General features: G+C 52.5%; 1 protein-coding gene across 8 annotated transcripts in view; it reads right to left on the bottom strand.

The window, feature by feature from the left end:
- Window positions 1-20,620, bottom strand: part of TNS3 (tensin 3) — a 233,158-nt gene that overhangs the window by 131,178 nt on the left and 81,360 nt on the right. For 7 of the 8 annotated variants that reach the window (XM_061198352.1, XM_061198346.1, XM_061198351.1 and 4 more), the window contains one exon: window positions 392-444. Coding sequence is in view for 1 of the 8 variants with exons in the window: in XM_061198344.1 (XP_061054327.1) it covers window positions 392-444 (53 nt within the window). In the remaining 7 variants the exon portion in view is untranslated. Of the gene's footprint in view, window positions 1-391; window positions 445-1,669; window positions 1,690-20,620 lie in introns of those variants that run through there. The other variant, XM_061198349.1, reaches the window with a different exon arrangement.

The following is a 20,620-nucleotide window of genomic DNA, read 5'->3' as shown; positions in this document are numbered from 1 at the left end:
TCTACCTTATGCATCAGACATGAATGTAAAAGAGTTTTGTTTACTTTAAAAAAATCAAATCACATTTTTTGACACTGGTATTAAAAAATAAAGAGCTCATTCCCTGTGATACAGTCAATTCTGGAACTCCCCCCAACGTTACGTTTCACAATCAAATCACAGCTACACAATTATTTATTGAATGTTTCCACAACCAGCGTTTCTAATGCTGGGAGATTACATCCAGAAAGAGACATAAACATGATATTTATCACCTTTGAGCATTTATCTTTAAAAATGAAAACGACATTAAGATTACTACAGAATAAAATAACACCGTGCCCAGACTTCCTCTGTGAGATCTGACCCAAGGCCAGAGGCACACGAAGGAGTTTCGGTGATGGACACTCACCTGGATGGTTTGTCACAGCACAGAGAAGCAGGTGGTGAGGATGCCCCCGGAGTCTGCAAATGACAAAACAAGGGTCATTCTCAAGTCCCCTGACCTGCCAGCCCCGCACATCACAAACCTCACCGAGAAGGAAGGATGGGAGCCCCGATCCTCTGTTTAATCATAAATGGTAAGTCAGACCCTGGAACTACTGGCTCATCTTATCACCCGGGAGGGTGGACAGCTTATCAGGTCATCTCAGCCCTAAGACTCCAGATCCCAAGTGACACGATTCCATTAACCAACAGCAGGATGGCTTCCCACGTGGGACAGCACAACAATCCCCCGTCAGGGCAAGGTAAGCGGTCCCAGCGCACGTAAACGCTTGTCCTGCGTGTCCTGGTATACAGGAGGCGCTCAGTCAACATCGGCCATTATTACTATCATTATTGTTAGTATTGATATTTACTTGAAAGAACCAGTTAATGACTTTGAGAGAATTCTCAATTTTTTCCACTCTTTTTTTTAAAAAGCTTATCCAACAGAGAAAAAATAAACTCAGGTTATAATTACTTTACAGTTTACATAACCCTTCCCTGTGTGTGTGTGTGTGTGTGTGTGTGTGTGTGTGTGTGGTAAGGGTTATGTTATACTCTAAGGCTATATATACACTCTTTCAGGAGATGCATCCAGCAACTTTGTGAGAAGGAATTATCCCCACATTTCAGAAGCAGGGAAACCGAGGCTCAGAGAGGTGTGAGGTCTTGTCGAAGACGGCAGAGGGGGAGGAGAGCCCAGACGTCCCCGTCTCATCTCCCCGAATGCCTTCCTCTCAGGAGGATCCGTCCTCTACTGCCTTCTGTGAGCTCCTCCCTGCCCGCTGCATCAAATATATTTTTTAAGTATTGGTGAAATGTAAACTGATTCAGCATTTTAGAAAACAGTTTGTCCATAAATATAAAAAGCCCTTAAAAGGTCTGAAGCATGTGACTTAGCAATGTGAGGAATGACGCTGAGGAAATTACTGGAAAAGTCCGTGAGTCTCTATGGACCGGGGCTCTCACTGCGCTGTGATGTGTGTAACAGCAAAAAACAGACAACAGCCTCAGAGGTCAACCACGCGCCTCAGTTACATTAGATAAACCACGCTACCCTGCAGACGGCGACACGTGTGTGGGCCTGGAGAGAGGCCGTGACCTATGACGGCAACAGCGCTGACGACCACAGACGGCCACATGGCCGCTCCCCGGTGCAGAGTATATGATTCACACACAGACCCACTCCCTCCTATACACGCACACCTGGAAATGTGTGGCCAGAGTCCAGGCTGACGGGGCAGAAGTTTGCTTCTGGAATGTCCCGTTACATTTTTTTCTTCTATGTGCATTTTTTTCCTTTTCTGCTTAGAACGTAGCTTACTTCTGTAACTGGAGAGAGAAAGTGTAATGCCTCCAGGGTCAGCTGAGATGAATTTCCAGCTCCTGGTGCGGCATTCAGGCCTCACGGCCACAGTCACAGAACTCAGACGCCCTCCTGGAAGGCAAACAGTGAGGAAGCCGCCAAGGGTGGACGCTAAGCATCTTGGAACGGGAACATTCCCAGCCCACCAGGGTCACTGCACTGTGGCTGCAGGGGCCTGAGAGCGACCCCACCCTCACTATGGCCAGGTCACAGGATCTGACCACAGGGCCATCCAGCCTGTCCTTCCCCCCAAGGACCTCACCTCCCTTAGGACTCAACTACCAGCCTCCGCAGAGCATCAGAATCCCGACCAGCCGGTTTGAAGCTGGTTTTAAGCTAACCAGGTGACTGCACTCATCCCCGTGTCTGAGAACCACTGTCCCCGGCGGGAGACACACGGCGCCGTGTACCGTTCCTTCAATTCATGCAACGTTTTCCATTTTGTTTTATCCTGTGAGTGTGTATGAGGAACGCACACAACGTATCTGCAATATGAGACACGTACATAATTTATAAATAAGTGAACATAACGTACTGCATCCTATTACACTCCATTACAATTAAACGTAAGTAGGTCTCAGCCCTGGGGGTGAGGACTCAAAGCTGACTGGAGACCACTGCTCTCAATTATCAACCAGCACAAAGGGATTGATTCTGTCTTCTGATATTTACAAACGTCTCTGCCTTTTCACTCTGCAAACTCCGGTCTGTGCGAACACATGTGACAAAGCAAAGCAGGAGAGAAGACAACACCCTGAAGGGAGGGGAGGCCACGGGGGCCCTGCGGACCAGCCCCACCTGCTGACGTCCAAGCACTGACGTGACCAGGCCAAGCTGCCCGCCACCAGGCCGCCCCTCCTCGCTACTTAGCCGGAGAGGGAACTTCCCTTGTCATTCCTGACACACAGAAGCTGAGTTTCAAGGGGGCCACAGAGACTCCCCCAAAAGCCCCATCCTTCCATACTCTCTCCTGGTTTGACTTGAAGGTCCGAGAGAACCGTTTTAGTTTTGCTCTGTAATTCCCCCAGAATTAGCACAGGAGCGCGAGATACTTCCTGCTCCAGAAGGCACAGAGCTGGGCAGCTTCCGGGCCTCGGGAAACACCAGGCCCCAGGAGGGCAGTGAGGGTGGGCCTGGAGGGGTAGCACCCACACTCCCCACAGCAGCCTCAAGGCTCAGCAGCTTCACAGAGGGTCCGAGCCAGCCCTCACCCCCAGCAAGTCCTGAGCTCCACCTCCCTTTGCATGATGGATGTAAGCTAGATAGATGATAAATACATAGCTAGATGGTAGATAGGTAGATAAATAGATTGGATAGGTGATAGATACATGATAGGGTTATGTAGATAGATAGATGATGGAAACATACATACACACATACACGCATGAAAGATAATTAAACAAATACATACATACGTACAAGCAATACAATCAGAAGCCAGGCCTCGGCCTACCCTCCCAGCGTTTCTCAGTTTCACCTGCAGCCTGAGCTGTGGCCTTTGCCAACTACACTGAAGTAACACACACCGATTTAGGACAATCTGACACCATCCATAAGCGTAAGTTTGTCAATAAAGAACGAACTCCTTGAAGGCAGGCCCTCTATGCCTTCCAGTACCTGCCCCCATCACCTAACTGGATGACAGGGGCTGGAACCGCCACATACCGACTGTTCAGCCCAGCCTGCCGGTGAGGCTCCTGGCCACTCCTTAGCTGAGGAGCACACGGGGAGGAGGGCACAGCAGAAGCCTAGCGTGGAGGTGGGCTGAGGGACATCACATGAAGGGGATGCCACTCAGGGGGGCGTGGCCAGTGCCAAGGCCCTGCGGTGGGACTGTCTGCATCTCAGGGACCAGCAAGGGAACCAGTGCAGCCAGAACAGGTGCAGGAGGGGAAGCGTGAGGAGGGGATCTCTAGGATGAAAAAGGGAGGCCCTCCGGCGAGTCAGGGCCCCCGAGAGGCTGGAGAGAAAGCCCCTGCCTCCTTTCCTGGCCGTGCTGCCCCTGCACCCCACAGCAGCCAGCCGTGCCTGGGGCGACAGGGCCTGGGTCCATCGACCATGCAGCCCCCCGGGGCTCACTATGGAAGGCAGCAGTGTTCCACCAGCACTGTCCTGTAAGAGGCCACAGGTGACCGAGGTCAGGAAGCAGACCCACTCGTGGTCGGCCACCTGGTTCCCAGCAGGAACCCCAGGACGGAGATGTGATTATCCTCACTTCACGGTTTGGGAAAAAGCATTCAGAAGTACTATTCGGTGTCTAGAATCACACAGTTAAGCAACTTCTGACACCAAAAGTCTGGACTCTTTCGATCCCCCGGCCCCCGACGGTCCAGAGCCCATCCTGCTCAGCCTGTGCCTGGGTCGGACTGGAATCAGCGAAGTTAGAGGAGCTTTGCCCTGGGGAGCTAGTCTAGCCCTACGCCTGGAGGATAGAGAAACTGTGAGCAAGTCACCACTTCTAAGCCAGTTTCTGAGATTTGATGTGCATGAAATCCTGCAACGGGAGAAAACTTCATTCTGGGGCTGTATTTGGAACCAAGCAGATGATACGCAGGGGACGGGACCCCGGATACACTGGATAGAAGCCCCTTGGCTGCCCAGGGAGCTCTGCCGTGAGCAGATAGCGAGGGGCACGCCCCATGCCCAGTGGAAGGGGCCTGACCATGCCCGAACACCGTGCTTGTCAGGAAGGTGACATGTGATGTCTCTGTGAGTCTTTACTTGGAAGCAAAGAATTTACCTACTTGTGGGGCTAAAAAGCCAAAGTCTCCCTTTATCGCCACAGTATATTTCATGCCTTAAGAATGACTGAGAACCAACGTACAAAAGTTTCTTGAAGACAGTCCCTTGCTCATGAGAAACCCTGCATCCTGAGCTCGTGGAAGTCTAAAGAAGCCTCTCTACTTGTAGACCCCTGGCCCCCAGATCTGTGCTGCAAACGCCTTTTCTCTTGCTGTTTTGTAAGAAGAGAGCTGTCCGCCAGCCTTCCTGAGGAGCCTTCGGAGGCTGAGGGCTGCAGGCCACCACCGCTCTCCGTAGACCTGTGCCAGCGCCCCGGGTGATAGCAGCACAGCACCTCCCGTGTTCCTCCTGGTCTCCAGGGCGATGCAGCACCGTCCCCACCTGCCTCTGTCCTGCCCAGCCTCCTTCACCTGTGTCCCCTTTGGCACGTGCTTATCACAGCTCTCAACTTCTAAATGTGCTAAGAAAAATAAGGGCAAAGGGAAGAGACACAGGTGGAATCCGTGCTAAAGGTGAAACCTACGAAAGGTACCCCACAAAGCCTGGGCTGCTCGAGGGGCTGCTCCTTAAAGGTGCTGCTTGAGGCCCAAAGCTCATCTGCTTAGACCACTATGTAGTCCTGGGACCCCAATGAAGTCACTGGCCTCCCTGATAAAATGACAGCTTTGGATCCAGCGCTTAGAAGGTCTGGCGCAGCCCTGCAAACCCCGAGTCCACGGATCCGAAACAGAGAGGAGTGAGCCGTCCACCAGATAAAGAATTAGATGACCTGCCCGGGGGCTCTCTTGTTTAACATATTTTTCAAATTATTAAAATTCATTTATTTTCCTAATGGGGTTATTTTTATATTTGAAATAGACGTAGCAATAGCAATTTTGCAGCCATGTGGCCATCTTTCAAGAGAGCACAGTGACCACCATGACATTTGCATGCCGACACAGACTTCTTTTATTAAAAGAGAACAGAGAGGGCTTCCCTGGTGGTGCAGTGGTTAAGAATCTGTCTGCCAATGCAGGGGACACGGGTTCGAGCCCTGGTCCGGGAAGATCCCACATGCCACAGAGCAACTAGGCCACAACTACTGAGCCTGCGCTCTAGAGCCCGCGAGCCACAACTACTGAGCCCACGTGCCACAACTACTGAAGCCCGCGCACCTAGAGCCCGTGCTCCGCAACAAGAGAAGCCACTGCAATGAGAAGCCCGCGCGCCGCAACGAAGAGCAGCCCCCCCTCGCTGCAACTAGAGAGAAAGCCAGCGTGCAGCAACGAAGACCCAACGCAGCCAAAAATAAATTAATTAATTAATTAATTAAATTTTTTAAAAAAGAGAGAGAAGAGAGACTGGTGCACCATTCACCAAGACCAAGGGTAGCTCAGTCCAGAACACTTGGTGACACTGGCCCAAGCATCGCTGGGAGAGAAATGCTTTGCCACCGGTAACTGCGCCTTTCTAAGAGGGCAGACGGCTGGAAGGAAGGCTGGGGTTCAGACAGGCACTCCACCGTTTGGGAGCAGACGTGGGACAGCCACGTACTTCCAAACAACAGAGGGAGAGAACAGTGGGGTCCTGGGGTCCTGGCGGGGACTACCAGAGTGAAAAGGCCGCTGGAAGCTCGCTGGGGACGAAGGCCAAAGCACATGTCCAGAGTGGGAGGGCAGGCTGCACACCCTGCGGGCCCCGCCCGGGCTGAGTAAAGACAGGCACCCATGGTGCCTGGCGGGGAGGTGGTCCCCTGCGCTCACAGACGTGGGTGGTGTATAGGACGGAGCGGGAGGCGGGATCCTCATCCACTGGGCAACACCACCTCCCAGGAGCTGCTGACTCCCCAGGGCAGGTGGGGCTCCGGGCCCCTGGGCCCCCAGCTGACCTGAGGCTTACTTGGTTCAGTCAAACATCCTGCAACCACCTCAAATCTACACCCAAACCTCTGCTACCCTGACAGGATGCCAAGAATTACTAGGGGCCCTTGTATCTTATACTTTTTCAAGGAAAAGACGTAGTCGATGCATGACAGTAAACAAACACCCTGAAGACCTTACTCTGGATGCAAAATGTGCCGTCGAAGGCTTTGGAGGAGGGTGCTGCAGTCACAGCCAGCAGCCGTGTCCAGGCCAAAGGACTCCAGGCTCCGTGTCTCCAATAATCATACGTGAGAGGCGGATCACTGGCTTCCTATAGGCTTCTACAAAAAGTGGTGCTTAACAAATCCAATGCAGCAATGACACGGCACCAACGCCGCATCACCAAGGGCCCCAGCAGAGCCTAGGGGACAGCCTGAAAGGCTTATGTGAGGGATCCGATTCGGGGTGCAGAGACAACAGCTGCTACAGGCTGTGTGCCCCGTCACCCTCCAACCCAAAGGGCAGGAAAGCGGAGGGCAAGACATTCGGGGCAAGCCCCACTACACAGCAGGTAAGCAGTGCGGCCTGGGCTAGAACCATGCCCACACTCCTCACCATAGCCACCCTCCGGGCATCTCCCGGAGTCCCTTCCAGCCCTGGCGGCTCTGAACACAGGGCCCCACAGGGACAGCCAGCTGACCCAAGGCCAGGGTTAGCCACACAGGCTGTCCCTGCATTACCAGGCCCTGCTCTCCTTCAGATGAAGGCCTCTAAGTACAGGTAACAGAACCCTGAATGCTCCAGCTGTGTGACCTTGAGCAGGCAGCATGCCCTCTCTGTGCCTCATGCTCCTTACCCATAACTACAGCAACCTTCTCTGCAACCTTCTGCACCTTCTGCACCTTCTCTGCAACCTTCTCTGCAAGGTTGTTGTGGACTTAAAGCAGCAAAGGCCTGTCACAGACCCAGAACAGGGCCCAGCACAGAGTAAATGCATTATTAGCATTTACAGCGACATATTCTCATGTGTTTTCTGGGAAAGCATGAAATGGGGTGAAAGGAAAATGAGAACAGAGAAAGAAGTGCCTTAACGAGAACCACTCAGTGGTGAGTGAATGCATGTCGGCAGAGGAGGGGAGGCCACAGACACTTCCCCGTGAAGACACAGCAGCACCCATCTGTCACAAGCACACTTAGACACACACACACACACACACACACACACGGTGGACAAATCAAGCCTGTGCTGCAAGGGTTGATGCTAATGCGGTGTTCTCATGTCCCCTTGCCACAGGGTGATGGGTGGGGACTTGCCTGGCTCAGGAGGCCCTGGGTGAGCCCCACCCCAGCAGCCCACCTCATGGAGTCTCCCTCACTCTCCATCCTCACCTCGCAGCCCTCCTTTCAGTTCTCCCAACACATTCGCTCCCTCCTGCCCCAGGGCCTTTGCACATGCTCAGCACCCACTTATTCAAGCCCCACCTGCAGCTCTCAGCTCAGATGTCATCTCCCCAGCAAAGGGGCCCTGTATGCATGTTCTGTCTACCTTGGTCTTCTCGACCGCACTGACCTCAACTGCACAGAAATAACCAGGGTGTGAATTCTTGTCTAAGCTCTACATTCCCCCCTTGAAGACACAGCAGAGGCACTGGCTGCTGGCTCCCAGATGCAGCTCAGCCCTGGGAGCGGTGTCCTGAAGGCAGCAGGCAGCAAAACACAGAGGTCTGCAGGATGAAGGAAGGAATAAACCAAGCACTAACTTCAAAGTGTCAGAGGGGTGATCTGGCCATTTTAAGAGGCAGGGGGATGCTGTTTTACATTTCAGTAACGAATATCTAGCTAGCTTTATTTTTAAGAGAACAATAAATGGGGTACATTTACTACTTAAGCGGCTTAAACAGTCATCATCTAAAAGAATAGCAGCTGAAGAGTAGCAACTCTCTACTCCGCCACAAGGTTATAACATATGGAATCAACAAAAGGCGGGTGGTTGGTTATTAGGAAGAAATTTTCCATTGAACAGCCAGGTGGTGAAGCACCAACTTCAGACAACCCAGTGACCATAAAGTACAGCCTGTCCCCACAGACCGTCAAACGTGGGTTCTGCTCACTGGCTGGGTGGGACCCATATGCTGCGCCCACCCAGGTACTGGCTACGGTGACACACGTTCTCACCAACAGGATCCTCCAGATCACCCTGTGGAAGCGTTTGATGAGATCCCCGCAAGACGAGGAACCGGAGCAGAGGCCTTCCTCTCCAGGCACACTGCCGACCATACCGGGGAGCTGGTCGCAGCTCTCACCAGGCTCACTCCCTGCTCCCGCGCCCGCTCAGGGGGTGAAGGCTGGCACTGGGCTGCAGCAGGAGAAGGCTGCGCCCCTGCTCCCCACCTCCCCTCGCCCCCTCTGGCTTTCGGGTGAAGAGCAAAGAAAGAAAGACCTTTAGTGAATGCCATACCGGGAACTTGGCAGGGCCTGAGGACACATCAAGGATGCCAGCTTCCCCAGAGTTGCCGGACCTGTGTGCTGCTCCCAGCCATGACCAGCCCCGAAACTTGCGTTGTGAAAGGTCTTATAAAAAGGAACAAAAGGCACGTTGCATAACCAGAGCCAGATTCACAAGGAAGCACGGGGCTTGGTGGCAGTGCACAAATGTCACCGCCAGGCTGGGGACTAGGGAGGGGGCTCCATTAAGGAGATCAGCTGAGACATCTCTGTACATTCTGTGTTTGTTTCTCCAGGAAAATGGAGTTAAAAATACATTTTAAAACTTTTTGAGGGACTTCCCTGGTGGGCCAGTGCTTAAGACTCCACGCTTCCACTGCAGGGGGCATGGGTTCGATCCCGGGTCAGGGAACTAAGATCCTGCTTGCTGCGGGGCGCGGCCACAAAAAAAAAAAAAAAAAAAAATTTGAAAGGCAACAGCTACCCACATCCAGTTCAAATATAAAGGCATTCTTTTGTTCACTCATTCATTCATTCACTCACCGCCCGGATGGCAGGGTGCAGGGGTGATGTGCACCTGCTTTGGAATCCTAACACCTGGGTGAGGCCCCAGCTGTCTGACCTTCAGAAATTACCTCTCCGTTACTCAGTTTTCTCATCTGGAAAGTGGAGGTATTGGGAGGATTAAATAAGGAAACACGTGCAGAGCTAAGAACAGCACCTAGCAGGTAGTAAGTGCTAAATAAATATCAGCTTTGCACTCAATCCTTGTATTTGGGCACCAGGCAGGGATTGGTCCCTGAAACGCAACTTCCCCACAAGCCCACACCAAACACAGTAACCACCCAGGACCACAGCACCAGTCAGGGAAATAAGACTCGGAAAGAAATCTTCCCAAAGTCAGACAGCCAGCAAGACACCGTTCCTTTCCAGAACAAGAATACCAGAAAACAAATTCATTATCAGGACTGCCCACCTTAAGAATTTTTTTAGGATTGCCCACCTTAAGAATTATTTTCTTAATGCTCCTACAGGTGGGCAGCGATTACGATGAATTACTAGAAAAATACACACCCCTCTTAAGTTAGGAAACTAAGGTAACCCCCAAGCTCAACTATGAGAAGCAAGGTTTTGTTCACGCTGAGATTATGTCTGTGCTTATTCGTCACCAAATACTCAGAATTCTGAGCTGCGTAGGCTGGTCTGAACCATACGGAACCCCGAGGCTGATGAAGGAAGGGAGGGAGGCGTCCCCAGGGCAGAGGGTGGAGACAGTGCTTTCACAATCAAATCTGATGTCCCCAGAGGGGTTGGTGGGCGGAGGTCCTCAGCTCGGGCAGTGGCCGCCCCCAGGAAGCAGAGGGCGGGGGCCAGGGTCAGGGCCCGGTGCTCCACGTAAATTTCACTGCCCCATCGCCACCAAGCGAGGACAGGGGCAAACAGAGGAGAGACGCCAGGGACAGACTCGGTGCCAAGTGCAAGTGGAGGCCCTGCAGATCCCTCCGGGGAGGAACTCACTGTGCTGCAGAGGGCCACGGCCAGCTTCTCCTTGCGGAAGCAGCTCCCTCCTCGCGCCTTGCTCCCTCCCTGCCACTGGCCTGATGCAGGCGGAGGGGCGGCTGGGAGCGCAGTCTCAGGGCTGCAGCACAGGAGCCAGGGGCGCCAGGCCCACAGCGGAGCAGAGAGCTCAGTGACAGCACGTAGGCCCGCACTCAGGGCAGGGACGCGGGCACTGGCTGAGGGCTGCCTGCCAGGGCCCTGCAGGAACCGGAGAGGGACCAGGAAGGACCACACAGGGCAGGGGGCTGCGTCCTGCTGGCACTGCCGAGTCCCACCTCCCTGGGGGGCAGAAAGGGCAGGCCCAGCGCTGCTCCCCATCCTCCTAAGTTCCCCCAGGAAACTTACTGGGGTTCCTGGGAAGGCAGGTGTCCCAGAACCTAACAGGTGCGTGCCCACCTGCCCGCCTGCCCTCCTTCTGTCCTTTTTAATTAGCACAAAACCAAGAAACAAACACACAAACAAAGTCAAAGAGCATAGCTGGACCAGAAAGAAGAAGCAGGCGCCATAATACCTCCATTAGCTCCTGAACTGTCACACTCCTTGGGCTCCGAGTTTCCAGGAGGCCAAAAGGAAAAAGGAGGTGGTGGCTGGACACACGTCAGACCGTGGGGAAAACCGTGGCTGAACAGGTGGCCCAACCTGTCTGAGGCTGGATTCAACTTGCTCACTGGACACCCAGAGCTACAAGAGGAAGGACAGCCAGTGCCGGACCAGGAGTGGCCGAGAACCAGAGCCCCATCCCCCACTGTCAGAACCGGAGCCCCATCCCCCACTTCAGAACCAGGGCCCCATCCCCCACTTCAGAACCAGGGCCCCATCCCCCACTTCAGAACCAGGGCCCCATCCCCCACGTCAGAACCAGGGCCCCATCCCCCACGTCAGAACCAGGGCCCCATCCCCCACTTCAGAACCGGAGCCCCATCCCCCACTTCAGAACCAGGGCCCCATCCCCCACTTCAGAACCAGGGCCCCATCCCCCACGTCAGAACCAGAGCCCCATCCCCCACTTCAGAACCACCCTCCCCTCCCCAGCTGTCTACCCTGGAGGTTGTCTGGTGGATTTCATTTTATGAAATGGTCGGATATGTTCCTTAAGTTGAGAGGGAGATTCATGTAGGCCCATTTTATAATTACATCGAAACAGGCATTCTTTTATTTTTTATCAATTATTCCGTAACAAGGACATTTCATTTCTTCCCATAGAGGACCACAGGGAGGGTTGTGGGAGGCTCTCACAGCCCTGTCCCTGGAAGGATGGCCGTGGGGTGGAGGGGTCGGCTCTGGAGGAAACCACGTGGGGTCTCCTTCCAGGCCAGACGCAATGGAGGCCCCGAGCTGAGGGGCTCGAGTTTCTGTCTTAGGCCAGCTCGGTCCCCACAGGACGGCAGGGGCTTCCTGAGATAGGCCGCGGGGGTGAAGGGTAATCGGGCCACCTGTCCCTTTACCTGTCACGTCAGCAGGATTTTAACTCTTCTGAGCATCGGTTCTCACCTCTGTGAAATGGGTCAACGATGGCAGCCTCCTGGCTCCACGAGAGGACCGGAGAAGTCCAGAGGCACCTAGCCCCGTGTCTCATGGCAGTATCGGCTCAAAGCCAGACTCTTCACCATCAGGGGCCCCAGAGAGAGAGACGGTCCTAGCCCAACCCCCGCATTTCACAAGTGAGAGACGTGATGGCGAGGGGAAGTGCACTCTGGTGGGGGAGCAGACGGGGCCAGGTGTGATGCCCCCAGGACAGGCCGTTTATTCCTTACTCCGTGGTGATGGAGAACACGCCAAGCCTGGGGATCCAGCTCTCAAAGACACCATCGAATTCCCAACAGGAGCATTCTCAGTGCCAGCCAGGGATATGAACAGTGCAGGAAGGAGCAGCCCAGGAGTGACCTGCAGCCCCAGGAGAGACCAGACACACTCTCTAGAAAGTAAGGACCTGTGTGATTATCCCTGGGGTAGTGTCACTCATCTTGGGAGGGCGAGAGCTCTCTGCAGAGAGAGGGCTTCAGCAGCAGTGATGTGAGGCCACTCCGGGTGGTGCCCAGTGGGGCAGTGTCCTGTCCTGCAGGCCCATCCTGCCCCAGTGCCCAAGCTTCCCACCAAGGATGACCCCACTGAAATCCAGGGGTCCAGAGGAAAAGGCAGGCCCCGTTTCTGGGAACATCTCTGAAATGGTGTTCCCTTTTTATAGGTGAGGATATTTCCCACATTTAAGTTGCTTAAAATGAAACAGAGAGGTAAATATAAGACTGTGAATGTGGAATTAAATGCCGGATGACAATGGATCACATTCAAGAAAAGACAGGGACTTCCCTGGTGGCGCAGTGGTTAAGAATCTGCCTGCCAATGCAGGGGACACGTGTTCGATGCCTGGTCCAGGAAGATTCCCACATGCCACGGAGTAACTAAGCCCGTGCGCCACAACTACTGAGCCTGCGCTCTAGAGCCCACGAGCCACAACTACTGAGCCTGCGCTCTAGAGTCCGCAAGCCACAACTCCTGAGCTCGCGTGCTGCAACTACTGAAGCCCACGCACCTAGAGCCTGTGCTCTGCAACAAGAGAAGCCACCGCAGTGAGAAGCCCGCGCACCGCAATGAAGAGTAGCCCCCGCTCGCCGCAACTAGAGAAAGCCCGCGCGCAGCAACGAAGACCCAACGCAGCCAAAAAAAAAAAATTTTTTTTTAAATAAATAAAGAAAGAAAAGACAAACACATGTTGCATTAAAATGGAAGATGAGTCTTGGCTGGAGCAGCTGGGAAGCCACGTCAAAGTTTGGGTCTTACTGCTCACTGACTGGAATTACACTCTGTCTTGCCCTCCAAGAACCAAATAAATGAGGTCACACCATAACCGATTGGCCCCCCCACCAATCAATAACTGTATGGTCACTCCATTCACTCTGGAAGACAAATGCCTGCTACCCAGGGCTGCCCACTGAATGCTCAGAGCCAGCCTCCACAATCCTGTACTGTCTCATCCATCAACCAGCCCAGAGACCACCATGTCTGCTGGCTTCTGTCACTGCCGAGTTTAAGGAAACATTGTGCAAACCACTGAAATGTGAGCCTAAAAAGAAAGAGATCTGTTGTTGCTACAAACACGGGTGGGTGTTCACGTCTCCGGAAAGGCACAGTCATCAGAGCTCTCGACCTAACCAGGTTGTGTAAGACCCAGGGCAAATCCAGAGGACTGATGTGGTCAGATCATCTCCTAAGTCTCCTTAAGCTTTCACAACACTTGGAGGGAAGTTTAGAGGACTCATTGTGGGTGTACGTTATGCAAAAACAGGACAGGGGAGCCTCAGCCACTGGACTGAACTCAAAGACAGGGCTATCAATACACCAAAGACACACGGCGACTGTTGTCTGTGTCGACGACTGTTGTCTGTGTCGACACAGTTAAATACTAAAGTGAGTCACGGTCAGGATTCTGCGGGTTAACTGACGGGTCAATTCAAGAACCACCTACACATTCTGATCATTTTTAATGACAGGTTTGACTGAATGTGAAAGCAAATCGATGGCATGTGACAATCCTCTTCATTACTGTTATTATATGGAGAAGAGAAATAGTTAAAGCCACATATCCCAGACCGTATTCGAGCCCAGACCCATCCTAGTGTCTTCCTTGCACTATCTCTCATGACCCATATGGCGGCCCCCTGAGCCGGGAACCCTTACCATCCCTGCTTTGCCAAAAGGGAGCTGAGGACCACATGCCCAAGGTCACCCAGCCAGTGAGATGCAGCGCTGGGGCTCAGCCCAGAGGCCACCATGTCTGCTCCCAAACCTGTTTATGCCAAATGCATAAGAGGTTCCCAGCTCTTACTCACCACGGTGGGCCGCCAACTTCCCGACTACCCTAGCACCCCAAAAGCCAAGACCACTCAGCCCTCCACCGCAGATTCCTCCCAGCTTGGCCTCTCCTCCTGCCCGCCTCTCAGGTTTGTATGAGAATTGCCCACTGCAGGTTCGTGGGGAGGCAGCTGGGAAGTGGACTAGGGTCTCTTCTTTCTGATGCGCAAGTCAGGGGAAAAGGTCTGAGGACCCCTAATCAATAACTAATCAATTGGGGACCCCCCTGGTGGCGCAGTGGTTAAGAATCTGCCTGCCAACGCAGGGGACACAGGTTTGAGCCCTGGTCTGGGAAGATCCCACATGCCGCAGAGCAACTAAGTCCATGCGCCACAACTACTGAGCCTGTGCTCTAGAGCCCGCGAGCCACAACTACTGAGCCCGCATGCCACAACTACTGAGCCCACGAGCCACAGCTACTGAAGCCCACGCGCCTAGAGCCCGTGCTCCACACAAGAGAAGCCACCGCAATGAGAAACCTGCACACCGCGACGAAGAGTAGCCCCTGCTCACCGCAACTAGAGAAAGCCCGTACATAGCAACGAAGACCCAACGCGGCCAAAAATAAATAAATAAATTTATAATTAAAAAAAAAAAAACTAATCAGTTGTAGTTCATTCACGGTTGTCATGTTCTAAAAAGTCACCATGACACTGGCCAGCCTTCTTGTGCCTATGAGCGCCAGCCATTGTAAACAGAAATCACTAACAAAGAGAAAAAAATGCAAAAAATGTGGCACTAAAAGAAATATACCTTGAAAAGGACACCTGTTTATTGATACTATTAGTCTGAGGGCTGAAACAAGAAGGCACCTTGTACAACCTCAGCTGGTGACGTGCCCACAGGCAGCTCAAAATTTTTGCCCTTCTGCGCACATCCCTGGACAACCACAGAATCACAGTGAGTGTTATTTGTGGATTACAAATAAATTTTAGTAAATAGGCAAGTTTGCAAACATAAAATCCACAAACAATGAGGTGTGACTGTAATTTAATCTATTTAAATTTGTAGATGATTCAATCTTTGATTCACTTAAGAACTATCTGGAAAACTTCCCAATTCTAATGTCCCCACATTTGTCACGAGAACATTATGAAAAGAATCATAATCACAGTCTGATGCAGTCATAGTTGTAAGTTTATGTGATATCATTTTTTTATACCAAGGGTGCCTTATGCTCCTTGGGAAGCTAAGCCCTGGAGTTCTCTTTCCTCTTTGGAAGGTAGAGGCTGACAGGTTGATGCTGCCACGCTTCCTTCTAAAGACACGCACTGTCTCTGCCAGAGCTCTGTTTCCACCTGAGGACTTCCGACGCCATGCACTGAGCCGCTTGGAGCGTTTTCTAGACAGAGACTCTGAAGAAGATAGCTCTGTGTTCTAGAACACGGACAAAAGGATCACAACATCGTCTATGCAGGAGGGAGAGGAGAAGGGCATCAGCAGGTGAGAGACTGTTCCCAAGAGGAAGGGATCTCGGTGAGGCAGCCCAGCCCCACCCCCTCTCCGTCCCCCTAGGCTGCAGCGTCCTCAGTCATCCCTACGCCCAGCTCGCACAGCCCGCCAGGCTCGCTCAGAGTGGCCGCACCCCTGGAAGACATCTCCTTGTAGAGCAGGTGTTCAAACTTCAGCTGGCAGCACAGTCACTCGGCAGGCTTAGGAAAAGAGAGATCTGGGGTCAGGGGTGGGACCAGAGGATTTGCGTTTCTAAGTTCCCAGATTTATGCTGCTGCTGTTGTCCTGAGATCACACTTTGTGAACCACTGACTAAATAAACTATCTGTGCATTGCTTGGTTTGGACTAAAGTCTTGTTATCACATACTCTGCTGGCTTTGCTAAAGCATCCCTCGCTGTCGTTTTCACTCAGTCCCCCAACCTCCCAATCACATTCGGAATGACCACTGCAGCAGTGTTGTCAGCCTCTACTTGAATATCCCCAAGGACAGGGAGCTCACCGCCTCATACACCACCAAGTCCATTTTTAACTCTTAATTTTCCAAAGTCCTTTGTCACATTGAGTCTAAATCTGTGCTCACTCAACGTCTGTACCTCGGCCATGAGCAAATCATATTGAAGTCAATCCCTCTGGGGAGGAAGATGTATGATTTTCCCAAAGAGAAGAGTAAGAATGCACTTGGCTAGTTTGAAACTAACTTCACGTAGAATGATTGTTTTAAAAAGGCTTTATGAAGCAAACATTGCCATTTTAGAAAACAAAGTATCACCTCTGTGTCATGTGCTGATGAACTCAGCAGGTTTTCAGTGAAGCATTTCATCAAGCAGACACAGTGTCCTTCCAGATGTCAACTAGTCCGGAGGCCACACTGGCCGCTGGCAGGCAAGCCTTGAGCCCTCAGGTACTAGAAGATAACTGGGCAGGATGGGGAGCTGGCAGCGGATCTCGAAACATGGTGGGCGATCCATATGATGAAAAAGTTACTGGCCGCTGGGCCTCAATCACCAGCCCATCCTGAGCTCTGTGCCTATCCTACTTGCATCCTGCATAATAACCCTGGGAGGTGGAGACCAGGGTCCTGAGCTTCAGGTACCACCAGCTTCCAATCACTGAATCACTGTAAAGCCAAACCCAGACATCACATCACTTCATCTGATAAGTATTTCAGTATCTTTAGAATGAAGACTTTTTTTTTTTTATAAATTTATTTACTTATTTTTATTTTTGGCTGCGTTGGGTCTTCGTTGCTGTGCATGGGCTTCTCTCTAGTTGCAGCGAGCGGGGGCTACTCTTCACTGCGGTGTGCAGGCTTCTCATTGCAGTGGCTTCTCTTGTTGCGGAGCACGGGCTCTAGGCGCGCGGGCTTCAGTAGTTGTGGCACATGGGCTCAGTAGTTGTGGCTCGCAGGCTCTAGAGCGCAGGCTCAGTAGTTGTGGCGCACGGGCTTAGTTACTCCGTGGCGTGTGGGATCTTCCGGGACCAGGGCTCGAACCCATGTCCCCTGCAATGGCAGGCAGATTCTCAACCACTGCACCATCAGGGAAGCCCAGAATGAAGACTTTTTTAAAAATACAACAAAATACCAGTATCATTAGCAATATATTCCTTAATGTAAAGCAAATATGAAATCATGTTTGTACACAAATATGGAATCAATGTTCAAATGTCCCTGTCTCACAAGTTTTGTTTTGGTTTTGTTTTTTCACAGTCTGATGGTTTGAATCAGGACCCACATCAAGTCTTACAATGTTTATTTAATGTCTCTTCATTTCCTTGGAGGAGCCCAGGTTCCTCCTCCTCTTCTTGCAGTGTATTTGAAAACAACTGGGGTTTTTTTTACCCAGTAGAATTTCCCCATTCTGGATTTTGCTGACCCCTCTGGAAATATTTTTCAGATCGCTCTGGCCCTGTATTTCCTGTAAGCTGTGGGTGGGTCTGGGCTTCGTGTGATTCCGGTTGGATTTCTGGTAGGGACTCAGCCAAGAGGCAGCCTGTCCTTCACGTGAGGCCCACATGACCCCACCAGCTTCCTTTTGTGAACAAGGAGGTTACAGAAGGCCACAGCCTAGAGCCAGCTGTTTAGTTATTCGTGGTCTGAAACATGGTCTATTCTAACTCTATCACTTTCTCAACATCTCTTAGCCGGAATTCCTCACCAAATAAAACTTCCTCCCTTCATCTATTTTTAACTCTGAGGTACAGTTCGTACAAGAAAAGAAGGTTAAATGCTTGATTGCTTCTCTTCATCAAATTTCACAAGTTGGTTCCCTAACATCCCATCAAGGGTAACTAACAAAGTTTTGTTGCTTGTTTAAGTAAGTGCTTTTTAAAGTCTGTTGTATAGGTCAGAAAATGATGTCTCAAAGTGACAAAGCTAACAGCTGTTACAACCCCAATCCGGGGCAATGTCTGCACTCAGGGGCCCCAGTCCTCAGCTCCACACCTGCTCTCCAGACCCAGTTCCGGAGACAGGCCCCTGTGTCCCTACGTTCCTTGGGTCCCAGGAGAGGGCCAGGGTGGAGGGCCCTAGGGCATATAGAACTTGGAGAAGAATCTGACTCCACAACCCTGGGCTCCCAAAATGACAGCCAGGGTCACTCGCCCCCCCCCCTCCCCCCCGGCCATTGCTCCCAGGCAGAGACTTAAACTTGAGGGAGTTTGCCGCTGCGTGCTTTTTTTAAGGAATACTCCTCTTGCAGGTAAAAATACACTCAGGTAATTCAAGTGCTATGGCAATATGATGCTTCTCCTTCGTCCCAATCCGGGGCATTAAAAAAATAAGCAGCTGTTTTTCCCCTTCAATAGTTACTGCTATTTCCACCACCGATCACACAGAACCACTGTCTTCAAGCATCCCTCCCACACTTAAAACCTGTGACTGCTATGGAACCAGTGTCATAAAAGAAAAGAAACACATTCGGAATGACCTGAGTTTTCTTATCCACTGCAGACTTCCAGCCTTCGGACCTGGGGACACCCCAGTCATTCCTTGAAAACATTTCCCAAGGCCCTGCCCTGGGAGGGGAGCTGTCACGCTGGAAGCCGCAGGCCCTGGCGAGCTGACCGTGGTCGCCCTAAAGCGCCGGGCGCGGGGGCCCAGGACGAGGATGCACTTGGACGATGAGAAGCCCGAGCCAGAGTGGTGGAGACGCCACGCCGTGTGCGCCACAGCTGGCGGTGCACGTGCAGGGGATGCTGCCGTCTGACACGAGGACAGGAACAGACATGGGGAAGCAATCGCTGGAGTGACCGCCTGCGGCTGGGGTGGGTTCTAATCTTTCGCCGGCTCCGTGCCGCCCTGGATGCGAGCTGACCCTGCGTTCATGTGTCCCCTGCAGCCTTATCCTCACACCTGCAGCGGGCCTGGCGGCCAGCAACAGCACGTAGCCACCAGCTTTCACACCCCAGCTACAAAGGTTGGGGGGGCTTATGGTGTGGGTTTTTCTTAATTTGCGGAGGGTTGTCCCTCTTTCTCAGAAGGTCCCTGAACTGAAACTTAAGGAAAGGCTCCTGATGGCCGACCTGGAGTTCCCACTAAGGAATTGCAAACGCTGCCCGGGCCTCTTCACCGGGACACCTTCCCAGAAATCCTGACAATTCTACCCTCAAAGGTGAAAAAAGCCAGGGGTCTGGATGTTATTTCAGGTGAGGGAGGGAACGGTGAAATCAAAGCTAGTGTAGACCCAAGTTTGGCCTGGGGTAAGGAAAGGTTGGAGGCAAGTACCTCCTTCCTGGAAATCTACGGGAAGCCACACCCAGGTGTGGGGATGGCCCAGGGCCGCGTTTAGGGGAAGCCACACCCAGGTGTGGGGATGGCCCAGGGCCGCGTTTAGGAGACGTGCTGACGGCAGCTGCAGCCAGAGGCCGGGCAAAGGTCAGGGCCCCCTTCCCGGAACGCCAACTGGCTGGGCTCTGACCAGTCTGGCCTGGGTCCTGCTGATTCCTGGAAGGAAGGGAAGGGGGTCTTCCCATTCCCACTGTGGGCTCACCCTGACTCAATGCCAGGCCAGCTCCCCAAGCTTCACAGAGGACTCTGAACTGAGAAAAGCACAACAAATGAGCAATTGAGAAATGAAGTAACGAAGTCATCAACCCAGCCCAGGGGCCCGGCCCGCTCTGAGATGCCCTGGAGGGGCTGGTGGGCGTCTGGATCACCAGCGCACCGGGAACCTCAGGAACAGGGAGCCCCCGGGCCGCATCTCAACTCAGTTGTTCAGCTTTTCCTCAACGCTCCGCACTCTTCCCCCAAGTTGTAAATCCCCGGGCACTCCTGTCCATCCGTACTTGCTGAGAACACACAGGAGCAGCCAGCGTGTGCCCCCACTCGGGTGCAGCAGCTGGGGAAACAGGGCGTGAGGCTCTCCGCGAGCAAACGCAGACCCTCCAGCAGCACCGCAGGGCTAGAACACCCTGCCTCTCCAGTGGAGATGGTGCCACAAGCTCTGGCCTCACACCTGTCCCTCCGTTTCTAGTTCTTGGGCATGCCCCAGCCCCCCGAGGGCAGGTGTGCTTGCCATGCTTCTCCCATCCTAACTGAGCCTTTCAGTCTCCACATGCCCCTTCAACGGTCCTCCATGGGGCTCCTCAGAGGACCCATCCCTGTGTAGACAGGTTACTTGGAGCACAGCTATCAGATGACTTAGTTTCAAGGTTAAACTCTGGGAATGCAGCATCGTTTATACTTTTATTTCTGGGTCTCACCCGGCTTTTACCAAACACATAGATGTTAAGTTTGGTTCTCTTGACCGAGTGGAAGACTTGGACTTTGATCCTCCAGGATTCTTGAGACTTTTCTCTACTTCCTAAAGATCAGAGAGATTAAAAAGCAAGGAAATTTGCAAGTCTCTGTTGGCCTGAAACAAATTAATATCATTGTGATTCTGGTCAAATATGTTCTT

Source organism: Eubalaena glacialis, chromosome 8 (assembly GCF_028564815.1).
Source record: "Eubalaena glacialis isolate mEubGla1 chromosome 8, mEubGla1.1.hap2.+ XY, whole genome shotgun sequence".
Taxonomy (NCBI): Eukaryota; Metazoa; Chordata; class Mammalia; order Artiodactyla; family Balaenidae; genus Eubalaena; species Eubalaena glacialis.
Note: the sequence above shows the minus strand (reverse complement) of the source record. Positions and strands in the feature narration are given on the sequence as shown.